Source organism: Mytilus californianus, unplaced genomic scaffold (assembly GCF_021869535.1).
Source record: "Mytilus californianus isolate M0D057914Y unplaced genomic scaffold, xbMytCali1.0.p SCAF_11, whole genome shotgun sequence".
NCBI lineage: Eukaryota > Metazoa > Mollusca > Bivalvia > Mytilida > Mytilidae > Mytilus > Mytilus californianus.
Genome location: NW_026262593.1, coordinates 32,950,146 through 32,962,263, shown reverse-complemented (window position 1 = coordinate 32,962,263; position 12,118 = coordinate 32,950,146). Strand labels below are relative to the sequence as shown.

The 12,118-nt window shown below is 34.2% G+C and overlaps 1 protein-coding gene across 1 annotated transcript in view; it reads right to left on the bottom strand.

Annotated features, from left to right (window-relative positions):
- The window catches only part of LOC127719931 (endoglucanase A-like), a 28,100-nt gene extending 27,583 nt beyond the window's left edge, over nt 1-517 (bottom strand). The window contains exon 1 of the mRNA XM_052226306.1: nt 375-517. Coding sequence (XP_052082266.1) covers nt 375-449 — 75 coding nt within the window. The 5' untranslated portion in view covers nt 450-517. The remainder of the gene's footprint in view (nt 1-374) is intronic.
- Between the last annotated feature and the right edge of the window lie 11,601 nt (nt 518-12,118).

Below are 12,118 nucleotides of genomic sequence, written 5' to 3'. Positions count from 1 at the left end.
GTGCAAATGTGGATACATTTTTGAAACCCATCCCACACGAAAAGGAATTTTCCTTACTGTATAGTTAGACTGGTATGCACTTGTGTACTTGATGCGGACCTCAGGAAAATATCCGTTGCCGTTAATAAAAAACCGCACAAATCGAGCAAGTGTAATGCCTATCACAGTTACGAGCACCAAAAAAAAAAACAAAAAAAAAAACAAACGGAAAAATTATAATGATCTTATTACGGTCGAAGCTACTGGCTATATGTCACTATCAAACACTTTCAAAATAATAAAATCAAATCTCTAGAATTTTTTTCAAAGTAACAATATGAAAATATATATGTATTTGCACAGTACATTACACATGTAATGATGATAAATCTTACCATTAACTGTAATAACATCGATATATGGAAACCAAATAGTAGTGTTTCGTAATTCCTGAAAATATTTGTATTCATTTTGGTTTTAATAACCAACCCATGTCATGTCATTATCATGGCAGTCATACATGCGTGTACGTATCACCAAGATTCACGGTAAATGCATCAACTTAACTTAGTGTTTTACCATCGATTTCTTGTAAGATAAAAATCATATTCAAATGTGACAGCTGCATTCTTTTGTTTTTACTATTAAGGTTAAAAATTAAAAATTTACATGGGTCAATTGATTGGTGACCTATGTTAGACATATGTGTTGGCTAATTCTCGCATTTTCAATTTTTGTTCAATCATTAATGAAAGTGATATGTGAAATAATAATTCCCAGCCAATATGGTTCAATTTTGTCAAAATAAGCCAAGAAACATCGCTGATGAGTTATTCCCTTGCATTGAATTATTTCACGTTATTGAATCCGTCTCCATGTAACCTTCGATTTGACCCCTTAGCTAGAGATGGGTTACGCATACATTCATCATTTAAAAGGAAAAGAATGTCAACCTTGAAAAGGAAAGTAGGATGAATCGTTTGGTTGACTGATTTGATCCACAAAAAAAAATCATTCTTATACAGGTAAAAACGATGATAAACTTACTTTTTTAACCTACAACATGTACAATATGAAATGAAACAGACCTAGAAAAAAAAATTGCACGTGGTCGCTATCTGTTTATATTTATATTCATGTTTATATCGGGTTTTTTTTTACCGTCTGCAGTTTTTGGGGGTCATCTCGATGGTTAATTAGATGCTCGATTAGATGACATCTAGACAAATATACACACGAACTGTTGATACATATCATCGAGCCTATGCATTTGTAATTGTTTAATTTTGATATATGTTTTTGTATGTTATAAATCAAATATGAGAATTTGAATCAAATCGGTGAACATGCATTTGATAGCTTATGCTCCAATACTTACGTTGTTGAAGTTCAAGTGTAAAGTAAGTAGCAAGATGTTAATAGCATATCATGATGCAAATGTGGATACATTTTTGAAACCCATCCCACACGAAAAGGAATTTTCCTTACTGTATAGTTAGACTGGTATGCACTTGTGTACTTGATGCGGACCTCATGAAAATATCCGTTGCCGTTAATAAAAAACGGCACAAATCGAGCAAGTGTAATTCCTATCACAGTTACGAGCACCAAAAAAAACAAAAACAAAAAAACAAACGGAAAAATTATAATGATCTTATTACGGTCGAAGCTACTCGCTATATGTCACTATCAAACACTTTCAAAATAATAAAATCAAATCTCTCGAATTTTTTTCAAAGTGATAATATGAAAATATATATGTATTTGCACAGTACATTACACATGTAATGATGATAAATCTTACCATTAACTGTAATAACATCGATATATGGAAACCAAATAGTAGTGTTTCGTAATTCCTGAAAATATTTGTATTCATTTTGGTTTTAATAACCAACCCATGTCATGTCATTATCATGGCGGTCATACATGCGTGTACGTATCACCGAGATTCACGGTAAATGCATCAACTTTATTTAGTGTTTTACCATCGATTTCTTGTAAGATGAAAGTCATATTCAAATGTGACAGCTGCATTCTTTTGTTTTTACAATTAAGGTTTAAAATTAAAAATTTACATAGGTCAAATGATTGGTGACCTATGTTAGACATATGTGTTGGCTAATTCTCGCATTTTCAATTTTTGTTCAATCATTAATGAAAGTGATATGTGAAATAATACTTCCCAGCCAATTTGGTTCAATTTTGTCAAAATAAGCCAAGAAACATCGCTGATGAGTTATTCCCTTGCATTGAATAATTTCACGTTATTGAATCCGTATGCATGTGACCTTCGATTTGACCCCTTAGCTAGAGATGGGTTACGCATACATTCATCATTTAAAAGGAAAAGAATGTCAACCTTGAAAGGGAAACAAGGATGAATCATTTGGTTGACTGATTTGATCCACAAAAAAAAATCATTCTTATACAGGTAAAAACGATGATAAACTTACTTTTTAACCTACAATATGAAATGAAGCAGACCTAGAAAAATCCAATTGCACGTGGTCGCTATCAGTTTATATTTATATTCTTTTTTATATCGGGTTTTTTTTACCGTCGGCAGTTTTTGGGGGTCATCTCGATGGTTAATTAGATGCTCGATTAGATGACAACTAGACAAAAATACACACGAACTGTTGATACATATCATCGAGCCTATGCATTTGTAATTGTTTAATTTGGATATACGTTTTTGTATGTTATAAATCAAATATGAGAATTTGAATCAAATCGGTGAACATGCATTTGATAGCTAATGCCCCAATACTTACGTTGTTGAAGTTGAAGTGTAAAGTAAGTAGCAAGATGTTAATAGCATATCATGATGCAAATGTGGATACATTTATGGAACCCACCCCACACGAAAAGGAATTTTCCTTACTGCATAGCTAGACTGGTATGCACTTGTGTACTTAATGCGGACCTCAGGAAAATATCCGTTGCAGTTGATAAAAAAGAGGGACGAAAGATACCAGAGGGACAGTCAAACTCATAGATCGAAAACAAACTGACAACGCCATGGCCAAAAATAAAAAGACAAACAGACAAATAATAGTACAGATGACACAACATAGAAAACTAAAGACTAAGCAACACGAACCCCACCAAAAGCTGGGGTTGATCTCAGGTGCTCCGGAAGGGTAAGCAGATCCTGCTCCACATGTGGCACCCGTCGTGTTGCTTATGTTATTACAAATCCGGTAAATAGTCTAATTCGGTAAGTCACATTCGTGAAAAGGGAGGGTATTGTAGTTACGACATAAGGAACATATCCGATATCTTCTGTGAAACGGTTATTCCATAACGGTCAACCAACTCGTGATGGCGTCCGTAAAATTTACGAAGGGATGACTTCAACTTCACCATTTGGAACTCTTGGTTTAATAGCTTCCTTGTGAGCAGCAATCTTCTATCAAGGAACTCATGATAGGAAACACAAGCCCGGGAATATCGTATCAATTGGGAGACATATATTCCGTGTGCCGGCGCTGCTGGAATGTTGCTACTTAGAAATGGAAGGTTTACAATTGGGAAACTGAAATCATCTCTTTTGTCGTAAAGTTTTGTTTTCAACCGACCCTCATTGTCAATTTCTAGATGTTAGTCAAGATATGAGGCAGACTTAACTGTATCTGTAGTATCCTTTATCTCTAGTTCGATGGGATAGATTCGTTCAACATAGTCACCAAATTTTGTATTATTTAGTGAGAGAACATCATCGGCACAGATCGAGCAAGTTTAGTACCTATCACAGTTACGAGCACCAAAAAAAAAAAACAAAAAAAAAACGGAAAATGATAATGATCTTATTACGGTCGAAGCTACTCGCTATCCGTCACTACCAAACACTTTCAAAATAATAAAATCAAATCTCCCGATTTTTTTTCAACGTGACAATATGAAAATATATATACATTTGCACAGTGCACGGTATGTAATGGTGATAAATCTTACCATAAACTGTAATTACATCGATGTATGGAATCAAATAGTAGCGTTTCGTAATTACAGAAAATATTTGTATTCATTTTGATTTTAGTAACCAATCCATGTCATGTCATTATCATGGCAGTCATACATGCGTGTGCATATCACCGAGGTTCACGGTAAATGCATCAACTTTACTTAGTGTTTTACCATCGATTTCTTGTAAGATGAAAGTCATATTCAAATGTGACAGCTGCATTCTTTTGTTTTTACTATTAAGGTTAAAAATTAAAAATTTGCATAGGTCAATTGATTGGTGACCTACGTTAGACATATATGTTGGCTAATTCTCGCATTATTTAAATGTAAATGTCAATTGAGGTAGTAAACTAAGGTTGCAAGTTTCTCGGTCAGTCTTTGCAAAGGCCTATTCCGTTTTGATGCTATTAGATATGAGTGGGGGATCATTTCAGAATAAGGATGGTTCTATAGTAATAAACTGTATATCCATATACCTTCAATAGGTATACATATACTTTTAACAAGCATCAGGATACTTATAACAAGCATCATGATATCAATTCCAACAATCGGTATACTTTTATTATCCTGATACTATGGCAAGCATTTATATACTTTTAATAGATATACTTTTGTTTAATGAATATCCCGCTGACACTTCCAATATTAACCCGATATATAGGCAGAAAGTGTCGGTATACTTCTAACAAGTGTTTGGATACACCTGAGACTACTGTAACTATATGTGTTATAGTAGTCTCAGGAAACACATAAAACAGATTCCAGCACAAAATCTCGTGCAATACTATATTTCTCCACTCTTGACGAAAGAAGAACACAAATTGAACCTTTGTAGTATTCCAAGGCCGCTATTCACCTGTTTGGACTTTTTTAGGGGGCGAGAAAACGATTGAATCAAAAGACAGATTGATTATTGGTTGTACATTTTACATAATTTTGATGTATAAGAAAAATAGTCAATCATGAGTAATTCAGAGAATGCTTCAAAAACAAATTTATAATAAAACAGTGATCACAATTAGAAAAAATTTTCCAGAATCTGGAAGAGACCTCATATAACCCAAAGAACAACCAATATGGAAAAGACCTCACATAATCCAAAGTACAACCAATCTGGAAGATACCTCATACAACCCAAAGTACAACCAATCTGGATGATACCTCATATAACCCAAAATAGAACCAATCTTGGTAATACCTCATACAACCCGAAGTACAACCAATCTGGGTGATACCTCATATAACCCAAATTACACCCAATCAGGGTGATACCTCATATAACCCAAAGTACAACCAATCTGGGTGATACCTCACATTATCCAAAGAACAACCAATCTGAAATAGACCTCATATAACCCAAAGTACAACCAATCTGGAAGATACCTCATACAACCCAAAGTACAACCAATTTGGAAGATACCTCATACAATCCAAAGTACAACCATTCTGGAATAGACCTCATATAACATAAAATACAACCAATCTGGAAGAGACCTCATAGAACCCAAAGTACAACCAATCGGGAAGATACCTCATATGACACAAGTACAACCAATCTGGTTGATGCCTCATATAACCCAAAGTACAACCAATCTGGAAGATACCTCATACAACCCAAAGTACAACCAATCTGGAAGATACCTCATATAATCCAAAGTACAACCAATCTTGGTGATACCTCATATAACCCAAAGTACAACCAATCTGGGTGATACCTCATATAACCCAAAGTACAACCAATCTGGAATAGACCTCATATAATCCAAAGTACAACCAATCTGGAAGATACCTCATATAACCCAAAGTACAACCAATCTGGAAGATACCTCATATAACCCAAAGTACAACCAATCTGGAAGATACCTCATACTACCCAAAGTACAACCAATCTGGGTGATACCTCATATAACCAAAAGTACAACCAATCTGGAAGATACCTCATATAACCCAAAGTACAACCAATCTGGAATAGACCTCATATAACCCAAAGTACAACCAATCTGGAAGATACCTCATATAACCCAAAGTACAACCAATCTGGAAGATACCTCATATAACACAAAGTACAACCAATCTGGAAGATACCTCATACTACCCAAAGTACAACCAATCTGGGTGATACCTCATATAACCGAAAGTACAACCAATCTGGAAGATACCTCATATAACCTAAATTACAACCAATCTGGAATAGACCTCATATAACCCAAAGTTCAACCAATCTGGGTGATACCTCATATAACCCAAATTACAACCAATCGGGAAGATACCTCATACAACCCAAAGTACAACCAATCTGGGTGATACCTCATACAACCCAAAGTACAACCAATCTGGAAGATACCTCATATAACCCAAAGTACAACCAATCGGGAAGATACCTCATATAACCCAAAGTACAACCAATCTGGAAGATACCTCATATAACCCAAAGTACAACCAATCTGGGTGATACCTCATAAAACCCAAAGTTCAACCAATCTGGGTGATACCTCATATAACCCAAAGTACAACCAATCTGGGTGATACCTCATATAACCAAAAGTACAACCAATCTGGAAGATACCTCATATAACCCAAAGTACAACCAATCTGGGAGATACCTCATACAACCCAAAGTACAACCAATCTGGAAGAGACCTCATATAAACCAAGGAACAAGCAATCTGAAAGAGACATTCATTACTCAAATGTTTGGTAAAAGTCTCAAATAGGACATGACATGTCTTAAAACATGTTAATAATAAAAGTGCGAAATAAAGACTGATTATACTTTAAAATTTATATCTTGAAAACAGAAATAGTTTTATATATTACGGTTTTTAGAAAAAGCAAAAAATGACAAATATTTGTACCATTTCATGTAAACAGCAGAGATAAATGACGGTTCTTAATTGTAAAAAAAAAAACACCGTCAAAATTGTAATTTTAGAAAAATAAAGAGCCGGAAGATACCTATGGGACATTCAAGAAACGTCAAATAGTCTCAATTTCAACATCACCTTAACGCCAGCCAATCATATCTAATTTCCTCTAGAAGTTTGAATTTATACTTTCTTCTATGATCTATTAATTATTTTTTTACATATTTTATATAAAAATTTTAGTTCTGTAGGCTTTTGATGGGTTTTTTTCTGTATTATAATCTAAATGCGACTATATTCCTGAAACAGCAATTCTCGATTATAAGCCATCATTCTTGTTGCTTGTAATTTATTTCTTTATTCGATAAAGCATAATACATTAATAGGGTAAACAGTAATTGCCAAAAATATAAAACAGTACAACACAATTCAATTCAATTCGAATATTTTATTGTTCAAATCAATTATATTCAAACAAAGTGATCAGCCTATATAAATCCTTTCCCATACAAGATGATAGAATAATAATTGGTTTTCACATTTAACAGTAGTTCATATCCCGTTTTGTCTCGCAGTGAGGCATTGGAGGCAATTCTCCCTCGTCTATCAATATTCTTAATAAATAGTTATCGTTTAGTTGACCATCAATCGGTACACTAGTGAGTAGAATGCTCTCAGATAAAGCAAGTGATGGTATCTATTACATACAGAATTACCACCCGACTCAGCTGGAAAAAAACAGCCAAACATACAAAAAAAAAATAAACAGCAAAGAACAGCATATGGTCAGTACAGCCTTCTAGGTACAGGCAAAGACCCCTCTTTTAAAATGTATCATACTCATTGTTTAAGACTGTTTTCTTCTGGTGATATTAGAAGTGTTTGGTTGCTACATTTTCAATGCATGACAATTTGACCATTTTTAAGCAATGTAACTCCTGTATAAACTCTTCTGTGTGTTATTATGAGATTTTACTGCCATTGAAATTTCCGTATAATATAAATTGCTGATATAAATTGGTTTGGGTCATAAAATTATTTTACATTCAAGGGTACCGCAGGATTCAACTAAGACGATTGCTACACGGTGCCCAGGTTTTTCTAATTGAATGGATATATATATGCAAGAAAGAAAAAAAAAACAATGAAAAAGAATATCTCACTCATTAGCATTGATGGAAATTAAAATCTAACCCTATACCAAGTACGATTTAGAAAACAGATATAAAAGGCTCCTGACATTTGTGCATTATTTATACGATCTGTCCTATAAGGCAGGGGGCCTCGGTGGCCGAGTGGTCTAAGTAGTTACTACTGTAATCACTAGCCAGTCAACACTGAGGTTGTGAGTTCGAACCCCGCTCGTGCGGGTGCACTCGACTCCAATCTTAATTGACTAGGATTGTCAGTTTTCCTACCGTAGGTCGGTGGTTTTCTCCGGGCACTCCGGCTTCCTCCACCAATAAAAACTGGCCGCCACGAAATAGCCCAAAAGCGGTGCTTAAAAGTGGCGTTAAAACACAAAAAATCAAAAATCAAATCAAATCCTATAAGGCATTCGCCTTGTCTGTCTGTCCATTCGTCCAAAAATATTTCCGTCATAATTTTCTCGGGTACTACTAACCAGAATGACTTCACATTTGGTTAGCAGCTTGACAGTGATGAGTTGTCGGGCACCTACTTGCTGTTTCCCGATACTTTAAATTTTTCAATATGTTGGATGGACTTAAAAATATTCATCAAACATTTGTCTATATTTTAGTGCTTTAAAACAGGATGATTTCATATTTGGTCACCAGCTTGACAGTGGTGAGTTGTAACGTGTGAGCACTTTCCAGTCTATAGACACCTACTTCCTGTTTGCCGATACTTTGAATCTTCGATGGGGATATGCGTAACACGGCAACGCGTGTATTCTTGTTTGTGTTGATTCAAAACTGTGTGGGCGAAAATCTTGGCTTGCCTGCTGATCATTTTTGCTAATCCAAATACCTTTATTTACATTATACTTTAAGCGGTAATAATCAGATTTTTTAAAAACTTGGTCAAAGTTATGATTTAGAGGCTACAACTCTTGTAATAAGTCAATTTTCATGTACCCCTAATTTTGACATTTATACCTATTGTGTCTGTTTGTTTTGTTCACACATTGTGGTCAATATAATGGAATTTTTATGCGACTGTCATACAAGTGAGAGGTTTAGCTAGCTATAAAACCAGGTTTAATCCACCATTTTCTACATAGAAAATGCCTGTGCCAGGTCTGGAATATGACAGTTGTTAACCATTCGTTTGATGTGTTTGAACTTTTGATTTTGCCATTTGATTAGGGACTTTCCGTTTTGAATTTTCCTCGGGGTTCGGTATTTTTGGTATTTTACTTTTTGTAATAAGTCGATTTTCATCGGGGGGAACACTTCAGTCAAACATCTGAGAAATGTACCAAAAACAGAAATTGTTGGTCATAAGGAAGAGAGGGGGCTGGATCTGCTCCTCCTTTTTAACATTTAAATGATTTGAACTTATAAAATATGATTACATATCAATTGATATTATTTACTGCAGAATAGTAGAATTTTGTCTTTAAGTATTGTCTTTGCCATTGAGTTTTCTAACACTTATTTTCCGAGTAGAAACATACTATTGCTTTATAGCATCTATTTTATTTGAACCTGGCAGTTTTCGTGATATAAGGTAAAGACACTAAAATTGGTCAAAATCATCATTTATATGCAATTACTACTATAACGATTCGAATGACGAATTCGATCACAATTATAATTTCTCTCTGTCTACTCTAGTTTCTGTAAATAAAAGCAACGCAAAAATGATTTCAAATCATAATGCAAGAGCAAAACACTATCAGACGTCGAATGAGCCTGATATTGGCCATGATAATTTATTTGTATATCTTGTCTAGCTGATTATTTTTGCATTTCAAAGCATCTGTCTTTATTTTAGTTTTCATGATTATAGCTAAAAACATAAAATTAGGTAAAATTGCTCATTAAAGGTCAATAACTTATATAAGGAATCAGCTGACGATTGTAACTAATTTGTAGATCTTGTTTCTTAATCTGGTTTTTTTTTTTTTTTTTTTTGTTTGTTATTTACAATTTCCAATCTACTAAAGTTTCCACTAACGGAATGAGTAAAATTTCACCAAGGGCAAAAAACTATAAAGAGTCAATTGACCATTTTTGCCATTATGATATATCATTTGCTGGTTAATTTTTCGAGTATGTGACTTTTTATCGCAGAAGCAGGACATCCTGCATCATCGGCGTCGTCAACATGTAGGTTTAATCTCGGTTGTTAAATCTTTTTTAGACACCAATAACTTTGTTTTATCCTCATGGAATTTTATAAAACTTGGACAGACGCTTTTGGTTGATTTAAAGACAGTATCCAGAGCAAATTCGAAGATATTTGTTTCCATTTTCCAATTTTTTACTAATAACAGGGCCGAGTTTAATTTACGCTTTGACAAAAGCTTTTTTTATGATTAAGAGATAACGTCTGACAATTTATCCATATGTTACTGATACAACTACCTAGTGTTTTATGTTCACCGATTTGACCTAAATTCTCATATTTTATTCATAACGTACTCAAACGTATATCCAAATTACAAAAATTCCAAAAGAAACAATTAACAATATAATGTTATAGCATTCCGTGCTTATTTTAGACAAGATGCTATCTAATTATCCACCGAGATGACCACCGAAGACTGTCTACCCGATATAATCAAAGCATCATGGATGATGTGATTAAATAACAAGAGTGCACACGCTGAAATGTCTCGCCTGCATTACTGACCATTGATTTTATGTTGATAGTCCTAAATATAAAGCTTTACTACAAGTATCACATAAACTTAACATGATCCAAGAAAACGAGGTCAAGGTCAGATAAATCAAACTGGAAATACATGTACACCTTCCAATTATTACATACACCAAATATAGTTGACCTATTGCTTATAATTTCTTAGAAACGAACTTAACCAGGAAACTTAACATTGACCAATGAACCATGAAAATGGGGTCAAGGTCAGATGAATCATGCCAGACAGACATGTACACATTACAATCAATCTATGCATTAAATAAAGTTGACATATTGCTTATAGTATCATAGAAACAAACTTAACCATGAAAACTTAACATTGACCAATGCTGAAAATGAGGTCAAGGTCCGATGGTACCAGCCAGACACATATACACCTTAAAATCATTCAATACAGCAAGTATAAGTGACCTATTGCTTATAGTTTAAGAAAAACAGACCAAAACATAATAAAAACAAGAGTGCACACGCTGAAATGTCTCGCCTTCTTTACTAATCATTGATATTATGTTGATAGTCTTAAATATAAAGCTTTATTACAACTGTCACATAAACTTAACATTAACCAAGTAAACTAAACATTGACCAATGAACCATGAAAATGAGGTCAAGGTCAGATGAACCATGCTAGGCAGGCATGTACAGCTAACAATTCTTCCATACAACAAATATAGTTGACCTATTGCTTATAGTTTAAGAAAAACAGACCAAAACACAAAAATTTAACACTGAGCAATGAACCTTGAAAATGAGGTCAAGGTCAAATAAAACCTGTGTGACTGACAAATAGATCATAAAATATTTCCATACACCAAATATAGTTGAACTATTGCATATAGTATTAGAAAAAAAGACCAAAACTCAAAAACTTAACTTTGACCACTGAACCATGAAATTATGGTCAAGGTCAGATGACACCTGCCCGCCAGACATGTACACCTTACAATCATTCCATACACCAAATATAGTAGACCTATTGCATACAGTATAAGAAAAACAGACCAAAACACAAAAACTTAACTATAACCACTGAACCATGAAAATGAGGTCAAGGTCAGATAACACCTGCCAGTTGGACAGTCCTTCCATACACCGAATATACTAGACGTATTGCTTATAGTATCTGAGATATGGACTTGACCAGCAAAACTTAAACTTGTTCACTGATCCATGAAATGAGGTCGAGGTCAAGTGAAAACTGTCTGACGGGCATGATGACCTTGCAAGGTACGCACATACCAAATATAGTTATCCTATTACTTATAATAAGAGAGAATTTAACATTACAAAAAATCTTAACTTTTTTTTCAAGTAGTCACTGAACCATGAAAATGAGGTCAAGGACATTGGACATGTGACTGACGGAAACTTCATAACATGAGGCATCAATATACAAAGTATGAAGCATCCAGACCTTCCACCTTCTAAAATATAAAGCTTTTAAGAAG